Source organism: Pelecanus crispus, chromosome 11, assembly GCF_030463565.1.
Source record: "Pelecanus crispus isolate bPelCri1 chromosome 11, bPelCri1.pri, whole genome shotgun sequence".
NCBI classification, from domain to species: Eukaryota; Metazoa; Chordata; class Aves; order Pelecaniformes; family Pelecanidae; genus Pelecanus; species Pelecanus crispus.
The window spans coordinates 11,042,987-11,062,208 of NC_134653.1; the positions used below are offsets into that span (position 1 = coordinate 11,042,987).

A 19,222-nucleotide genomic window follows, 5' to 3' on the forward strand; every position below is an offset into this window, starting at 1 on the left:
GCTTGTGCCCTCAACATCTGGGCAGAGCTGCACATAGCATGTGCCACCAGAACAGTCACTTCTCTACCACTTCATAGGACATGCTGGGGGCCAGAACAAAGCATCCCAAAGACTAGAACCAGGCACTAGCTGGACCAGGCTGTTCATGAGAAAATCACCTTGAGGGATAAAACTCATTAAGAAAAGCTGGTCCAACTCTACAAAAGCAAACAAAGCCAGTCTTTTGGACTGCAGGCTCTAACTTTCACTCTATAAACCTTGCAAAATATCTTCTGCACAGCAAGTCATGGTCTACAACTAAGCTCAGCCACTGAGACTTGTTTCCCCATGACAAAATTATCCCCAAATCCCACAGCCATTTGTGTTTGGCTGGGACATGTGGGTTAACTTTTTTGCCTGTCTAGCTCTAACTGCACACACTATTCATTCGGAAACAGAAGTATTTAGAACATTACCTCAAACGTCACCCCAGCAAGAGCAAAAGCTTTGAAATCCCCAACTGTTCCTTCTACTGCAGTCAAAACAAACCCTTCCTTCTGAGCAGTAACTGTATATTCCAAGTCACTGTGGAGCGGCCCAACACTTCAAATAAAAGGAAAGAAGAATTCATTTTAAAAAAAGCACTTGGATATCACACACACTTTGTCACGTCACCACTGCACTTTAACTAAAGAATGCAAAAGATCAAAATAAATCTGTTAATTACCTGTAAGCACCTTTGTCATCAGTGAAAACTGTGATGAGCGGGGATGTTGCTCCCTTTTCACCAATGACAATCTCAACACCTTCCAATTCAGGATGAATTCGCCCTTCCAGAAATAAGCCTGCTTTTCCATGAATTTCTATCAGCTTTCCAGGACAACTCTCTTGGTCATTGCAAAGGGGATTTAAGAGAAAGAAGAAAGCAAAAAATACACTCACCATTCTGTCTTACAGCAAGAGTTTAACTACTTCCAAAGTGACCAGTTGATGTTCTTTTACCTTAGAATAAGAGATCAACCCACACAATTCTATGGCCTTTCAACACATCTTAAAACATCTGAACATTCACAAAATCAATAACTAAATTCCAAAGCTATAAGCACATCTCCAAAACAAACATTCTGGATTTGCTAAGTGCTTTGAGGATTCATTAAGTTACATATACTGCAGCCACATGGAGAAGATTCCAACAATATTCCCTTCTAACTGGTATTACACTGAGCTTTGACAAAATTTTTTTCCATCAAATTCAGGTCAGCATATGTTGTGTTTAATGACATAAGCAAAATTTCATTCCCTCTGCCCTCCAGTGTATTTAGAATGTGCACAACAAAGAGGCACATAAAAAGGGGTACCTAACATTTTCTAGTGATTTCAAACAAAGTATGTTCACTTAGGAACCTGAGGACAGGATGGACTTGAATTTGGTAACAAACTGAGAACACAAACATTGCTTTTGCACAACTATTTTTCTAGATGAGAGTAATATGAACAATTCTGAGAATCTGGCATAATGTCCAGAAATCTAGCCCTTCCTCTTGTGCCAGGTGGTCTTTCAGCACTCAGAAGCATATTCTCCTGATAAAAACTGTACTTGCGTCCTCTAGCAAATACCCATGCTTCCAAATTCCAGAGTGAAATTGGCCCAAAGAGATAGCTGCAGTTGAAACTTTCCTAACGTTACCTTTGAAGAGCTATTCATATGTTCATCTATAAGAGTACATTTCTGCCTTAAAAAAATCTACTCCTTTCAAACTAGATTTTATTTATATTTACCTCCACTAACAACTGTTTCCACATAAGGCGGGTAGAAAAGTAGCTCTTTTGATGATGGCGTCACAGTAATTTTCTCTCCAGACCTATAAAACACAAATAAGATACAATTAGAAGAAAATGGAATTAGCAGCCTCTCATGTAGAACAGAGTACTGCATATTGACCCAAGAACCCATCTAAATACCCCAAGGAAAAAAATATCAACAATAACCTAAGCAAAATTCATATGATGTGGTACTAGTTTCCATTTAGCTGAAAGTCAACAAAAGCAGGCACAGGTACCCATACCGCAGCTCTTTCCTATATGGAATACATCACTATTCTGTTCGGTGGAAACACCAGACAATTGTACAAAGAATACACCTTGTCCATTGGAGCTTGGTATTACCTTGCCCAGTATGAAAATTCATATAAGAATGGTCCTTGGAGTTCCTCCACCATTTCTTGCACTGGTGGCTTTGTTCCTTCCTCCTCTTGACCCTTCTTTTCTCTCTCCTGTCGGCGGGCCTCAATTTCTGCCAGCTGCTGCTCCCTACGTAACTCCTGTACAGATTTCAGGGGCCCTAAAACTAAGGCAGGTTCACTGTCAATGGATGACCTGAAAACATGGAGGAGAAAACAAAATCATCTCCTTTCATATGGAAGGATAAGAGCTTGTTATATCTGTTAATTACTGCCTTTATACCACAGCAGACAAGTCCCAGGATTTTTTTTTAAATCCATTCCTTTTTAATTCTGCTATTTATTCCAGGCATAACTAAAACTTTTAACCTTCATATCAATCAGTTACTACTAGAAAGGCTCGTTCATAGGGACTACATATAACCTACGTGGCCTAGCAGGAAGGGACCTACTTGCAACTCTCACAAATTCTGCCCCATCATGCTATAAACATCCAAGAAGTTACGGCCCTGTTGCCTCTTCCTCCCCTCTGCCATGCTTCAGCATCCCACTGCAGAGCCAGTGCCACATGCCTGCATCTCAACCACTTGGCAGAGTCAAGCATCTTAGTTTAGCTTAGGTTTTGGTAAGCAGAGCCTTGATTTTGCACCAAATACCAGACAGCAGCTTTGCTGCAGGGGCAATAACCTCCCACAGAAGCTCTGACAAGCCAGCAGGAGTGGTAAATTCTTAAGCCAAAGGACCAGTTTGCAAGAACACCTTTAACAAAGCCCTAAACTAAAAGAGAAAGGCTGGAATTCCAAACCTGAGAACAAGCTTAATACAGAAAGGATGAGTTATACAAAATAAACAAAAGACTGGTAAGCTCACTTTTTTTTTTTTTCAGTACTGGGCACCTTCCCTCAGAACCTACCTCTCAGGAGTAGAGCATACAAGGAGAAAATAAACTTCTATCACAAATAAATACTTCCAGTAGCTGGCAATTCCTGGGAAAAGCTCTGAGTTCTAACCTATCTGCCCTGTACATTTGAACTATCCAGCTCACTGTCACTGTCCACTGAACAGATTGCTAGATAAGTTTTACCAAGTTCTTTAAATCAGCTCAGAACAATGCATCTCGTCTCACTTTCCCTGATCTTACATCCTCTCTTTCCTAGCAATTTCTTCTAGTCTCCAACCGTCCTTTGTATCTTATCTTCTGTCTCTTCTCCAATAGTCTGAAAAACTGTCACAGAACATTGCAAAATTCTCTATGAGGAGTGAACTGAAATAATCGTGATTACTTTTCCTACAGCCACTTTAGATTATCAGGATAGTTCTGTCTCCTGCTTCAGTCTTCACCTATATTCTGTCTTTTTTAAGAGAAACAGATACTATTGCCCTATCACACTAAGTTTCATCAAGGCTTTAAATTCTTCCTCTGCAGTCCAGAGACAATATAAAAATGTATCAAAAATTTTTTTTGTCTTAAAACCTATTAAAAATCTGTACAGACATGCACACAGTCTCATGACATTAATAATAAACTACTACAGTCTCACTTTTCAAGCACAGCAAGCCATCATCAAAAATTGTTAAGAATCAGCTTCATTTTTGGTTGGGTTGGGTTTTTTTTATTATAACTTGAAAGTTAACAGGTCACTGCCATGCATCTGGTACACAAGCATAGACTTTTAAACAACTGTCTAGCTTTTAAATCCAGAGCTGTTCCTTTTAAGTTGATGGCATTTCACAAATTGGACTTCAGCTGAAAAGCTTCAGGCAGGCTTGAAGAGAGATGGTCTGCGGCAACTGAGCTGCCTTCAAAGCACTTGGTCTCAAAAAACCCAACCAGCCCAGAAGTTCAGTATAATATTCACCTCCTCATGAAGCTGTTCTTAAAATCCTAATGGCTCTCTGCTATCTCAATGTTTCTTTTCCAGCTGCTGTAGTTGCTCAGTAGTTGCAATTATAGGTTCATTAAACTCAGGGAACTCAAGGCAATGCTTTACAGGTAATTTGTTTGTCTGAAAAGATGTTTTCTACACTCAAAAAGTTTGAGAACCTATAGTCTAGAACAAGTGGACATCAGCAGAGCATTAATAAAGCACTCATCGTTATCAGACACTTCCAGGCAGATCTGGCACCTCATACAATTAAAGCTGTTCACAAATCGGTGCTCCCTAGTGAGCTGTCTGTTCAGCTAAACATAAATTGGCGCATTAGTGTGTAATCGCTCTGCATGGTTTTCTTTTTATAACCCTCTTCACACCAGTAACAATGCTCTAAAGCAGTAGATTCTCATTCTGAGGAAACAAAAAAGGAAAAAAACAAATGCCAGTGCTAAAGAGCTCAGACCTAAGCTAAAACAGTACCCTCAGAATCTGAAATTTTAGTTCATCAAAGTGTATAAAAACTCAGAAAATCATTCCTTTTTACCATGACACACAAGTAGAAAGGGGCTATATTGAAATGAAGTGACAATGTTCAAAATGAGGGCTGGGAATTATTTATCCATCTACAAAGAACTCAAAGCACAGCTTAGCATAAAACCTTTTGCAGTCTAGAGTTGGATGCCATCCCCTTAGAAAGCAGCCACTGTGGTATTAAAACCAGAGTAAAACTTTACGAGAGATGTCTTTTTCTTCCCCTTTTTATAGTCCCAAGATTTCTTTGTTCTTACTTAATGGTAATAGTCACATCCATCAGTTTATCTGTTACAATCGTGCCAAGGACATGGTGTCGAACTGCAGTGAGCGTCAGTATACTAGGAGAGGACCTGTAAATCAAAGTAACAGAGATGAATTCAAGGTCCCCCTACTAAAGAAAATAACCAAATCTTATTTAACAGAGTTTCTGCTCCCATCCCTAAGTTTGAAGTGCTTTATAAAAGATGATATACAAATTATACAACAAAGCTATAGCACTGAGATGATAGCATACTGGAAAGGGAGCATTTTCCAGCTCTGAACCCCAACTCACTGCATGACATTGGCCAAATCAATTCCTTCCTTTGTGCCTCCTGCTTCCTCTCAAGCTAAAACTGATTTGATTGATTTCATACGTACAATCCCTTTACACACAGCAGAAGGACACACAAAAGTTTGTCATATTAGACATCATTCACCAAGACACCACAAGTCTAATGGCGCTTTGCTGCCAAAAGAGGGTTTCTGCTTCTATCCATTCACTCACTTAGTGCTGGCTCTCATATTTAGCACATTTCTCTTTGAAGTACTTTTAATTCACTAATACAGCAGAAGAGAATCAGATTTTAATGCTGAATTAATTTTTTGCCATGTTAATGAATTAGAAGTAGTCTGGGAGCAGAAATCCTCTTTTTGGAAGCAAAGAGCCATTAAGCATATTGCCAGACCATAACCTATAAATAACTAATAAAACATGGCTGACTTAGGAAGATCAGCACTGCTTACTTGTGGTTAGGGTGAATATTTGTTCAGCTTGCAAAAACTGGGGTGAGCAGAATCAAATCACCACAGTCATGGCACTAGGGACATACAATGGTGGTATATGCCTCCTAGTAAACTTACTATCCTATCTTTTGCATTTCAATTCTCACAAGTGATCAACAGTTTCCACTGAAATCTGCTTTGTTACAAAGCAAAACCAACATTAAACAGACAGAAGGCTGACAAAAATACCCATTTAAAGTAGCAAAAGCATCTTTAAAGCCTATCATTAGTTGACTATTTTAAGACTAAAAAGGGCAAGAGAACACATCTGATACACTTTGCTAAAGCTTCCCTCTATTGGTTAGAGACAGTCATAGCAACATATCCTGAATTGCTGAAAGAAAGCAGCTGCAGCAGAAGGAAGCTTTATGAAAGCATACTGATAGGCATAAGATCAAACCCAGATTTTGCTCTTACGTGTCATAAGTGTAATATTCATGTTCAAACTGGTGGCAGGAACGTGGGGTCACTTCATATACACCTGTAAACATTAAGTCAAAGAACGATCCACTGAAAAAAAATTCAAGTTTACTGTGTTGGCTGAATTATCAAGATCACATGAGACGTGAGGTATAGAAAGAATTACAAAATTTGACTATATATCTACTGCCTTCCACATGGACACTTGTAAATTAATTCACTTCTGTTCAGTCACAGATTGCTATTGGAAGCTGTGCAGTGCTTCTAACGTACACTACTAAAAAAAACCTATTAGGCATCACTACAGATAAACATAATTACAAACACAACAAACCAAACAAGCTCAGAAGTAACCTGTTATGGTCCCACAGCTGATACCCTTTGACTGATTATAGAACCAATGTATTATTGTATTGTGAATGAGACCACTGGCTCTGAGGATGAAATGTTCAAAGCTGAAAACTGAATCAAAACCAAACATATTTGTTAACTGTTTTGCTAAGGGCCCATAACAGAGAACTAAAGACATTTAATTAAGACATTAAAAGGAGGAAAAAAAAAAAATCTGATTTGAAAACATTATTTTTTCCTGTTATAGATAACCCTGTGGTACTTTTAACAGTTAACCCTCAAGAATCCTGTATTGAAATGAACAAGAATATTTTAACATGCTCTTCATTTATCAATGATCAAAGCCCTTCACTGAGTCCAAGAAAAAAAAAAAATTATTTTACTTCTGGAATCTGTATTTAGGTGAAGGACTAAATAGTCGGGAGAATTCTAAAAACTTAGAACAGAGCATTTATATACAGATGTAAATAAAACAATGTCTCTCAGAAACCTCAGAAACCACAACAGTCTGGTTTTGTTTTGGTTTTTTGTTTTTTTTTTTAAATTCCGAGCAGTATTAGTTGACTGGTTCTTTTTCATTTTTTAAACTAACATTTTAGAGCTGCTACCTGGCTTTGAAAGACAGAATCTATTAACTCCTTTGGAGAGGTTATAAACACCAACGTTCTCTGGTCCATTTCCATCCTGATAAAATTCCTATGAAGCGACAAAACACAATTCACTGTTAGTAACTACCAAACAATGAAATGAAAACAGTATTTGCCTAAAGATACACTAATGCTTCTCTTTTATAGCAGCTAACAACATAAGACCACCAAATCTAAGAGACAAATCTCAAAGCACTCTTAAAAATCAACGTTGCCGTGCTACATGACTCCCCAGAGACATGAGAAAGCCTTGATTCCAAGCACAATCCAACCTACCTACACAAGTTCATTAAAAAAATACAAGGATGTTTGTTACCTACGTACCAGTGTAATTGCATGAGAAAGAGAACACCTCAGCATATATCCAGTCTGCCTGAATTCTACTCCAGAAACATCTTCCTCCATGACTTCCAACTCCAAAGACTTATTCTTCCAGCACCAGTCTTCATGTATAATGCTTACTAGAATACACACCACACAAACCATTTTAGTAATGTAAAACTGTGTGTATAAGGGCAGGTTTTGTGGTATAAAAAGCTTGTATCACTCTAACTTCCCTGACAATAACCTTCAAAGCCAGATATACAACAATGACTGTAGTAACAGACCTGGCACACAGCACTGCAGCATCACCAGGAATCCAGCACATCTTGTAACAGAAAAGCTATTATAAAAAGGAATAATGAAATCTGGTCACTCTGGAAAGTTCTGCAATGTGCACTACCATTGTGACAGTCAAAGAAGCCTGGAGGACATCAGAATCTAACTCCAGTTTCACCTGGCAGAAAGATGTTCTGACTCTTGTATAAAAAGAGCAACCTGTATATACTACTTCTACACCTTTCCCTGGAAAACAATTTATTTCCATAGTAGGCCAAGGCAGGCTGGCCAAAACATGTATTCCTCTTAGGAGAGCTACTCTGGAAGCAGAAGAACTAGGCTGTTCTTAGGCTTGGGACAAGTCAGTTCATGATAAAGCTTTTTCCTCACACCAGCCATGCAGACCCTAAAACTTAGGGGAGCAGTTACCTGTACGCTGACAAAAGGGTAAACATACAAGATTAAAAAAACTTGGTGCGCTGTTACACAGTATTTTTCCAGATTCTCTCAAGTTTCAGAACGAGTTCCATGTTGGGCATACTGTAAATGGTATCCATAATAACAGAAGTATACAGATTAAGTCACAAATTTAGCTACTAAGGTAACACTTCAAGCAGTTCCCCATAATCCTACCTTTGTATTTTCCAGGTAGCACATTTTCAAATGTGAAGGCCACTGAGTCCATGGTTCCAGAGAGCTGCAGGTTGCGTTTTTCACCCTGGCGGCTCACAGACTGTAATGTCACCATCAGATCACCACAAGCATCTGTGCAGAAAAGACAGCAGAAAATGAGACTGCATTCTGGCTTGCCAGCTTTGCCTCCAAAACCCCCACTCCAAGCAAGCTTCGTGTATGCTAAGATTAAAATGATTACTCTCTTCCAGTAGAGAACATTTCAAACGTTTCCAATTAAAACTGTTATTCTTATTTCTTAAGCACATGTTTACCAGTGCTTTTTTGCATTCTTCAGGAAGTTTGAGACTGTTAATCATATTGTTTTATCTAATGGCAAATAACAACCAGAGGCCAACATTAATTCCCTGGGTCCACCTTGCTCTGCAGGGACTACAGGGTGCAGAAAACACCTGACAGAACACCAAGTGCAGAGAGGATTCAGAGAGGAAAAATGAAGGGGTAAAAATGACAGAAGTCAAGCTCCAATCACCATCTGCTGAAATCAGTGAGTAATCAAGGAAAATAGCAGGAGAGAGGACCTTAGACTAAAATAAAGACAAAAAGCTTACGAAAGAGAACAGAGATTGCAAGCTTCTGTTAACAGCCTGAGCCTCTATCCTACAGGCTTTTCCATCCACTGTTTTTCTGGGGTTTTTTTGTTTTTTTGTTTTTTTTTAATGTCTTTTTTGCCTCTAGTACTTCTCTGATTGATGTACAGTATCCCTAGTGTCAGCCAGGAGCATTTCCTTCCAGAACTTACCCATCTTCTGAGGAAGGCAAACTGGTCAGAATTCCTTTGTGAGGAAGGAATACTTGCTTATTCCTAGCAAGTATTAAAAATAGGTACCTAACTTTACTCCAAATTTTATTAAGGTACCTTATTAGGCTGTAAGGTGTCCCAAAAAAAGAGCTGGTTTACCTATGCGCTGGAAGTTAATTTACTTATCTGCTGATGGGGCTAACCACAGCAAGCATCTTGATCTAAGTAGTACTCATTCACACGCGCAGTGCTGAAGTTCTCTGTTCCTGTTTCCACTTCACTTTCAAAACTGGCTTACCTAAACAGGAGATCTTCCCTGAGACGGATGCCAAAAACTGAGAGAAGGTCACATCCATTACTGGTCTGTCTGTAACAGTAACAGGGAACATTTTGGGTTTCAAAGCCAACCCTGCTCTGGTCTCAGCCTCTGGAATAATCACCTGTAGAGTACATGACATCAAGACATCACCAGCTTTCAAATACCGGTCCAAATACAGCCACTCTGGTGAGTTCAATCCACTTATCAGAAATTAGAAAATGGAAATTTACCGTAAATCCCAAACAAAGCAAAACCAGCCTCCCAAATATGCTTTTCAAAATTCTGTATTAAAAATCCTCCAAAGAACTGCAATAAAACTGAGCTAAAAATCCTCCAAGCAGCTCAGATTCAAAAGCCTGAGTGAATTTCACTTCAGGTTGTACTGCTGCTTCTACATTAGGCTATTTCATTATCTATAAAGACAGTTAGAGGCCTTATAACTATGCACTTCCTTATCTTCCAGCCTGCACCATCTCCCACAATGCAAAATTTATGGTGGTTGTGCTACAGGCTTTGCTGTGACCTATAATCTCAGTAACAATTTAGGCACCTGAGAAAGGTACACATTACATGTCTCACAGGATAATATACTAAGACAAGAAGTGATCTAAGGGACATCACAACTAAGAGGAGAGAGAAATAAGAACTTCCAACCTCAATGGCCTGATCTCCTTTTAACAAGTGCAAAGAACATGGAGCATGGGAATCTCAGCTTATTACAGGGGGGAGAAAAAAAAAAACCCAAACCAAAAAAACCCCTGTCACTGTTTAAAAAGTGCAAACAGGAGAAAAGGACCAGGAAAATCTAAATTCAACTTTTCAAATTTTAGATATTAAATGTTTAAAATCTTCTAAAACCTCATGACAGTTCTACAATGAAGAAGCGGAAGGTCTTTCTTACCTGAACATTGTATGTACCCGATTTTGCCTTAAAACAAAATGTCCCGTGAGGGTCAGTTTCTGTTGTAACCAGTGATGCTTTGTCCTTGTCTTGCGGCATCATGGTTACCTTGTATTTACTAATCTGTTTGACTGTGTCAGGGAAACGAGTTACTGAGATTTGGCCACACACACTGAATCTGTTAAATAAAAGCCAGCCATCAGAATAAATATCTTGGTTTGACAAAGCTCATAAAAAAGTACTTGTTTTAAAACTTCCTTAAAAAGTAAACCTCACCATGTTGAGGTACTAACACAGGAATTGGAATGGATTTCTCCTGAAAGAGTGTTCATATCAAAGAGGTACTATAAGCAAACACAGTGGAGCAAGTGCAAACTCACGTACAATTAATGGGATCTTTTCTTTTACAAGGAAGTCACGATGATGTTATGTTTTTATTTGCAAGCAACTTGCTTCGCTCTTCCCCCCCACCAACCCAATCACTTCAAGCCTTTTTAATTTTTTTTTTTCCCAACTATGCAGGCAATTGACTTAGGATTGCCATCCCTCAGGTTTTAGATGATTTGAAATGTTTTGTGTCAAAGACCTCAAACATGATTCATGTGAACACAACCCTAGTACACTTAACGTTTGTGAAAACACAAGATGACAAATTAGAAGCTGTAAAGTTTTACCTTTCACCTTCAACAGTACAACATGTTTAGTGACTGAAAAAACCGTAACTGGTCATTTAACAGCATGCAGGGTCTGATCATTTAACAGGACGCAGGGGTTTTTTTCTAATTAGGTAAGTCTGCATGAGCTAGCTGCCAATTGCCTCAGTAAATTCCTAGTTTTCACTTCTCCGGAAGGTTGCCACTATTTTCTCCTCCAGGAGAAGCTCCTGGACAGAGAACCATGCCCCTTTTGTCTTCCTCAGCTCACATTGTACCTCCCACCACTGCCTTACACTCCCCAAATCATCCTGTTAGTGTTATACAGGCTTATGCCAGTCAGTCAAAGAATCACAAACAAGAAAGAGACAATATATATACATGAGACAACTATGACCTTGAGAGTAATGAGTAACAAAATGCAGAGGTTTGGTACAACACCACACCAGACAGTCACGTAACTCCACTCTTGCACAGGAGGGTATCTGAACTGCAGCATCAGCATCAGAAAGCCTCTCTGTTCCTTTCTTGGTTCGCATACAGTTCTATAATTGCTCAATATACTCGTGTCTTAGCATCTTCATTTGCAAGGGAGAGTGTATTAAGAGGGGGCTGTAAGCCTAAACTAGTATTGTGCAAAATACTGCGGACAAAACATTACCCTGCATTCATTTACCTTGAATTTCTCGAGCAGCATTTAGCTCCTCACAAGAGTATGCAAGTCTGGGCATGACATGGGAAAGGACTACCCATTTTCAAGACCTTGTCCACATATCAAATTACATTTTCATCATGACACCAGTACTTACCCTGTTGCAATGATGTTTGCTAACTGAGGTGTATTTGGTGCAATCTTCACTGTAATAGTATCAAAGAAGAGATGCTCTTTCGTGGCATGAATTGTGTATGTACCTGTCGTTATGTTCTCAAGGCGGAAAGAGCCATCAGCTTTTGTTTTTACTGTAACAAATAAAGAGATGAGTTAAAAAACAGAGCATGTCTTGACCGTCTATCCTTATGTGTCAAAAGAGCTAGGGGGCATGCACTGCTTTTAGGCTATTTTTAATTTACATTGCATGACAAAGAAACAGTATTATGCTTTCTTACTAGACCAACCTTCATTTCTGTATTTCAAAGCACAATTTGGCATGTGGTTGAAAGAAAATAAAAGAAATTTTCTACAGCAAAACAAATGAACACCTAATACTCTCATCTAAGCCAGAAAATGCAAAATTAATGAACTGCATGAAAACCAGCTTAATATTTCAAATAAATTGCAACAAAAGTAGTGTATTATCCTGAAGGCTTAATTCCATCTCATACGCTAATCCTGTACTTATGCTTAATACAGGCTTCCCTGTAGCAATGAAGCCCAAGACCACTGCATACCTTTAATCTGATTGTTCAGAGTCACAGAGGCATCAGCGACTCCTTCTCCTTCAGGACCATTCAACACCCTGCCTGTGACAGAGAAACCCATCACATGGAAAACAGGCTGAAACAGGAAAAAAGTTAACATTAGTCTTTACTCAGTAAAAGCAAACACACACCTACAGCAATCAACACTGACTGTTCTCCCCACACACATATAAAGGAAATTTATTTCTAGCTTTGGGAAAAAAAATTTACCAGGATAATCACAATGAAAGTACACATCAATCTCCAGGCATACTGTTCCCCTAAGTACAGGAACAGATTCCCAATTTGTCTGCATCAGTGCAGTCCAGAAGGCCCAAGTCACAGATCATAATGCCATTACACAAGGCACTCTGCAAACCATACAAACTTACAGGCTCTTCTCCAGAGATGTGACAATCTGAATGAATAAATGTAAGTAACCTGAAAGATTATTACCCGTTTGCAACATGCAGATGAAAGTGAACATAGTAGACAGCTTTTCCCTATTTTGTTTCTTCCTAGTAAAAAGGACTGAAGTGTAGAAATACAGCATGATGCCAGATATTGTCTGCTACCTGCTGTGCAAGAAGGTATGCATAACAAATGTCTTCAAACTTCTTACCAAGAAGTTTTTCCGTAATACACCTGTTTCCTGCCAAAATCAGTTATACTTTTACAGGAATGAATGGCACAAAATTATTATTTCCTCTGAATGCCTTACCTCAATTTGTAAACTGTCATGTTCTACAAGGAAGTCCAATCTAGATGGAGCAACATCAAAGGTAATTCTCTCTCCCCTGTAGAATGGTATCTGAAAGGAGACACATCATTTCGACTCCTAAGAAGCTATGATGACAGAATTGTTTTCCATTACCATTTTCCATGTCCTTATCACCATCAGACCCCTCTATGAAGGGCTGAATGGGCTCTGAACTTCCTGGAAAAAATAACTCGGGGAGCTGGAGACAAGAATAAAGACAGTATTTCAAGACTGTTTGATGGAAACCATATGAGATTATACGAAGAGACAGAAAAGTAACCCTCTACTCAGAACACAGCAAAGATACATGGATGTGCAAGAGCTTACAGATAGACTGTATGATCACTAGAAGGGTTAAAGGAATGAGAGAAGAATCCCACTTCTAGATTATGCAGACTGAGAATGCAGAACAATCATTCTAGGCAGTGCACAGACAACCATGCTCCTACACTTCCCAGACATAATAAAGAGAATGGGAAAAAAAGAAAACAGAGAACTTAAAGGACATGAGGTGGCTGTAGCCAGCTGAAACTTTCACTCTCCCAGCAGCCTGTAGGTGCGGTTCTGTGACTGGCCAATGTATTCAGGTAATTCAGAGCCTGATCTCCAAATAAGTTCTTCCTCAGAAACCACAACACAGAACCCTATCACAGCTACTTCACTGTCATATACTTCAGGTTGGAGGTTCCTATTCCAATTATTTCATCCAATTCAAAATATTCCAACTATTTCTGTTTTAACAGCTACAAAGTTATGCATGATCTAGTTTAGAAAATGAGAGTTAACAACCCAATGGATAAACAAGCAATGAACTTTCTAGCTACTTACCACAGTGTATTTCCCACTTGGCAGAGAAAGAAAGCTGAAAGATCCGTCTTCTCTTGATACAACACTGCACAAGTAGGATAGAGACTCATCTCTTGATTGGAATCCATCCACAGGAGAAATATTGCAGCCCACAACATCCTGTGGCAATAAATGCAATACAACTTTTTTCCCATGGGAGAACTGAGAAAATAATTTCAGGGGGCATGTAAGAGGGTTCAAAATACTATACTGTGAATGAAGGATAGGAAGTACAAAACCATTTTAGAGCCAAAGTTTGATAGCATAGCTTACAATTCATGTATAGGTAAAAGAGGAAAAAACAACCGATCAACTTTATAGTAACAAGGACAGAAAACTTGGAAATTCAACACCCCCCAGTACCCCAGAACTGCACTGCATGTTTTAACATTAACTGACTTCAGTTCTGTGGGCAAGGTCAACATCACAGAACAGAGCTCTACTCTACAAAACAAATCACAGTACGTGACCAAATGTTTCACACTCATTTCATAACACACTTTTAAGGCTGTAATAGAAGCTGTTGAACTTTGTCTTCACATCAAGATGGCAAAGAGCAATTAAGACCTCATGCCGAAGACAAACTACAGCTACTGTACAGTGAATTTCAGGATTTGTCTGGCACCATCTTGTGTCTTGTGCAGAAGCTGGTCTTTCACCATGGAGGAGTGTCATCCTCATGAGGGAACACATTTACTAACCAACACTGAACATGTGAAAAGGTGTAACTGGAAAAATACTGTCTTAAAATTGTAGTCCTTGACACTGTTGACTCACAGGGAATATACAGATCAATAACATGCTGTGAATGTTACTATGTTTTGCACTTGTTGCTTGCTTCAGTTCAGGTCTTTGTCTTCTATGTCCCTGAACAGCCTGATTGTTGAGGAACCTGGTTGTTTGAAAACAATAATGAAGAGTTCAAAAGAGTTGAAATGAAAAGAATTTCCTAATTTCTTGTGTCCAAGAAATAGGTAGACCTTAAGTCTCAATTTTGACAACATTTAAACAGATAGCTATTGTGCTACACACCTGAGTAATTCCACAGAGCTCATGTGAAAACTCAGCATGTACCCAAATGCTGTGTTACAAGGGCCTTGTTGAAAAAAAAAACCCAAACTCAAAAAACAAACAAACAAAATACAGCTTGAGGGATTGTACAGTTTATGTTTTCTATAAGCCAAGCTCAATGAAGGACACAGATGAGTAACAGGGCAATACAAATCTAGAAGCTATTTAGCTGCTTCTTATTTACATCCATACTCATATTGAAAAGGGACTGATACACCATTACCTCTTTAGTGACTGAAGAAGAGAAAAGGAGAAACATGACCCCTTTCATTGGTTCTCCATCACTCCTTACTGACCCAGAAACATTGTAGCCGGCAACAATCAAAGGGCTAGCAGCATAAGCATTAGAACTTGTCACCCGTACCACTGTGTTTGACTGAAATACAGAAACACATACATTTTCATCAAAAGTAGGCACTTAGATCTCATTTACAGCACCTAAATAACAATCAGAAGCTGTATATTCAACAAGAGAAACAGAGGCTAGAGCAGCAATACTCAAAGAGGGTCCACAGACCATTCAAAACACAAAGACACTAAAGCAAAGACACTTGCAAAACAGTATTTTTCCTGTTTCACTGATTTAGCAATTGGTCAGGATCTCAGAGCTCCTCAGAAAGCAAGCAGTCTGAGAGGGAAGGATTAGAGCATCTTCTATAATATTCAAGCTCCTGGAAAATGTATAGGATTAGAAGACCAAAAGCAAGAGCTCATTTGCCAATCATTCCCTGGCTGGCTCCACTATCTCCAAGCTGGGCCTGCACAAGGCAGTTTCTTGACTACCTAAATTAAATTTATGAAAACTCCATTAACCTTGTCCGCTCACAAAAACCCCTCCTCACACTAGCTGATTGAGACAAGGTCTAGCAGATCTGCCATAACTAAACACGTAAACCAGAACTTTTGTAGGCTCTAACCTCTTTCAGCATCCAGGTAGGATGAGATGCAAAGATTTCATATTCGCCAGGAAGCACTTTAAAGAAAGCAAACCTGTAAGGCAAGAAAGGGGTTATGTCTCTTCAGAAATAATCACAAACACTTGTTTACAGAAAAACAACTCAGACTCTATACACGTTAGAAAAAATATTTCAGAACTACCATAGTCCCCATCAATACGGCAGAATTGAAAGAATCTTGTGTAAATGAACAGTATGCACCATGCACACTCACTTTCCTCCAGGTTGTGTAATAGTTGCTTGTATGTTTATGTCACTGCCAGCATTTCTCAGTACAACCTGGACTCCAGCAGGACCTAATGTCTGACCTTTGCTGAGAACCTGTCAAAATGAAGAGAAACGAGAATATAAATTGATAAAAATAACTTGCAGAGCTGAAGTAGAATGTTTTTATGAAGGCAGAATTAGCATAAGATGGAATAAAAAAAGATAAAGGAGTCTAACCTTTCCGTTCACAGAAAACCCTGTGAACACAAAGTTAATATCACCTCCCTTTGTGCAAATGTCATTAATGCCATCCACATGGATGTCTACGCTGGTTGGTTCTGGAGGGGAAGAATGATGAAACAGCATGGTAGTTAGTGAGAGAGCAATCATGAAGCAATTCCACTTTACTTTACAAAACTCTCACAGAAACGCATTAACTCAAGCACACAAGTGTTGTTCTGGAAGTCTTGCCTCAGCAAAGTTAAAGCACCCACAAAACCTGATGTCAAAAATCCCCTTTCCCCCTCCCATTGCAGCCATTTCTGTCAAAAACCCACATTCCTTCAAATCAGTTCATGGGTTACTTTCTCAGTGTCTACGTTAAAGCTTTATTTTCCTCTGGTACAGTAAGTACATTTTAGTTATTAAAACCATACGGTAGGGCATATCTCTTTTGAAAAGCGCTTTATTTTCCCTGCCAACTGCAAGTTAGAGAAGTTAAGTCCCACACTGCAGATATACTGTCCTATTGTAAGAAGACATATGAGCACTTACCGAAACTCCACCCTAGGGGAGGCTCAATTTTAAGAATGAAATCCCCCTAAAAAAAAAAAAAGCAGTAACTGTCTTCACTGATCTAAATTCAACTTAGCTAAAGGATTTAAAAAAAAACAAAAGTCAGAACACAAACATCATGCTGCAGAGAGTAACACAAGACTCAAGTGTCCCATTCTCCTTTCCTCCTAAGATACTCTGTTCAAAGAAGCAGCAACATCTACCCAGACAGGCTGGGATGCTGGGCTCACATCCAGCCAGCTAAGAGCAAAAACTAAGTATCATCATGTTTATACCGCTTCCAGACCAAATCTGGCTCATGTTCAAGCAGCTCAGTTAGAAGGTATTCAAATCTATCTCTACCTGCCCCAACAGATGTGCTCTAAACCAGCCTTTAGTATTTCCACTAGGAGGTCCTACTCAAACATTCTGCCCAAACAAGGGATAACAAAATTTCAATCTTATTAAAAGCTCTGGGCCAAAAGGTTATTAATCTACACAAAGACTCTGTTTAAATCAGTGGGCACCACATATGTTCTGCACACATATGTTCTGAAGTTCATCCATGGAAAGGCTCAAAGACCTAAGAATGAAATCACTGAGATCAGAAAGCATCCTACATTCTTAGATTTGGAAGGGAAGGATTTATTTGACAGGACAAGGAGTAATGGTTTTAAACTAAAGGAGGGTAGGTTTAGACTGGATATCATGAAGAAATTTTTTTACAGTGAGGGTGGTGAAGCAGGAACAGGTTGCCCAGAGAGGTAGTGGAGGCCCCATCCCTAGAAACATTCAAGGTCAGGTTGGATGGGGCTCTGAGCACCCTGATCTGGTCAAAGCTGTCCCTGCTCCCTGCAGGGGGGTTGGGCTAGATGACCTCTAAAGGTCCCCTCCAACCCAAAGCATTCTATGATTCTGTGATTTCTGATCCCTAAATTAACTAGTGCTTTAAAAGGCAAAACACTTAGACCATCTGAGGGCAGCTTATATTTAATTTGAATGTAAACATTTTTCCAGTCTAAATAGACATCAAACTTCTGATACGTTCTGAGCTTCCTGTATCGTTATTTTCTTAAGAAATTTTTAATATCTGCGATTAGTCGTTAAAGTTATTTTCAATCCAGTCATATCAAAACACATTCACATACAGATTTATTTTCATTTCTATAAGTAGATAACTGAAAGCTTTATCTGTACTCTACAGGAACCTGTCCTTTTTGTGAATATTTTTACAGCTGGCAGTAACTCAGGCTCCCAATGCTGCAGTCATACAGATAAATACCACAAACACAACACCGCAGCTAAAGTTACCTGGCTTTTCTCACGATAATACTTAGCACTGAGAAATTAAACAGTTGCATTACAAAAAGGAACAGTTCAAAGTTTGGTCCAAAACAAACTAAATTATGTCCCAATTCAAATGGATGGGTGGGTGGTGTTCTGACATTTAATCTGCCGGCAGCTCCTGCCTCCAGCGTAGAGGAGACAGCACTGGTATTTCAGTTTCTTACCTTATCATAGAGGGGAATCATGAAATACCCATTGTTTGGAGCGCAATCTGTCTGGTATTTCAGAGTACCGTGTTTTGTATATAACTTAACCTAAAACAAACAAACAAAAAATACAAAAAAGGTATTTTAAAAAACGTGAGCAAAGCTGGATCCAGGCACTCTCTAACCAAGTGCTTTTACACAGCAGCACCCGCGTGTCCCCAGGGGGTAAGAGGGGGAAGGTTTATTGCAAGAAGACTACAATCCGCCAGGCAAAGTGGGCAAAGAGCTCGGTCCCGGGCTCGGAAGAAAACGCTTAAAGTAGAGCCCCGCTGCAACCGAAGGCACGCCGCAAGCACAGTCCACTCGAACAGCGGCCAGGGCAAAAGGGCTCCGGTCACGCCGCGCAGCCAGAGCGCCAGGCCAAGCCCCTACGGCCAGACAGAGAGCAGCGTGCGAGGGCCGGCCGGCGGAGGGCAGGGGAGGGGAGGGGAGGGGAGCGGAGGGCAGGGGAGGGGCGGCGGCGCCCACCTCGATCAGGGAGTAGTTGATCTCCACGTCGGACTTGACGAAGCCGCCGCAGCCCACGACAATGTCCTCGGAGCCCCGCGCCAGGCCGCAGCAGAGCGCGCAGAGCAGCGCGGCCGCCCAGGCCCGCGTCCAGGCCCGCATCCCGCCGCCGCCGCCGCCGCCTGACTCAGCGCCGCCCGCCGCGCTGCCGGAAGAGCCGACCCGAGCCGGGCGGGGCCGGCGGGTGCTGCCCCCTGCCGGCCGGGCGGGCTG

At 40.1% G+C, this 19,222-nt stretch overlaps 1 protein-coding gene across 1 annotated transcript in view; it reads right to left on the reverse strand.

Moving 5' to 3' along the window:
- Positions 1-19,111, reverse strand: part of NOMO2 (NODAL modulator 2) — a 28,392-nt gene extending 9,281 nt beyond the window's left edge. The window contains exons 1-22 of the mRNA XM_075718906.1: positions 18,971-19,111; positions 18,461-18,550; positions 16,950-16,995; positions 16,413-16,513; positions 16,183-16,289; positions 15,930-16,002; positions 15,236-15,388; positions 13,924-14,061; positions 13,057-13,146; positions 12,327-12,432; positions 11,747-11,897; positions 10,285-10,462; positions 9,363-9,504; positions 8,263-8,394; positions 7,354-7,490; positions 6,991-7,078; positions 6,029-6,092; positions 4,822-4,917; positions 2,146-2,355; positions 1,759-1,841; positions 707-866; positions 456-582 (exon numbers count right to left, since the gene is read on the reverse strand). Of these exons, the coding sequence (XP_075575021.1) occupies positions 456-582; positions 707-866; positions 1,759-1,841; positions 2,146-2,355; positions 4,822-4,917; positions 6,029-6,092; positions 6,991-7,078; positions 7,354-7,490; positions 8,263-8,394; positions 9,363-9,504; positions 10,285-10,462; positions 11,747-11,897; positions 12,327-12,432; positions 13,057-13,146; positions 13,924-14,061; positions 15,236-15,388; positions 15,930-16,002; positions 16,183-16,289; positions 16,413-16,513; positions 16,950-16,995; positions 18,461-18,550; positions 18,971-19,111 (2,613 nt within the window). The remainder of the gene's footprint in view (positions 1-455; positions 583-706; positions 867-1,758; positions 1,842-2,145; positions 2,356-4,821; positions 4,918-6,028; positions 6,093-6,990; positions 7,079-7,353; positions 7,491-8,262; positions 8,395-9,362; positions 9,505-10,284; positions 10,463-11,746; positions 11,898-12,326; positions 12,433-13,056; positions 13,147-13,923; positions 14,062-15,235; positions 15,389-15,929; positions 16,003-16,182; positions 16,290-16,412; positions 16,514-16,949; positions 16,996-18,460; positions 18,551-18,970) is intronic.
- Positions 19,112-19,222: the final 111 nt, after the last annotated feature.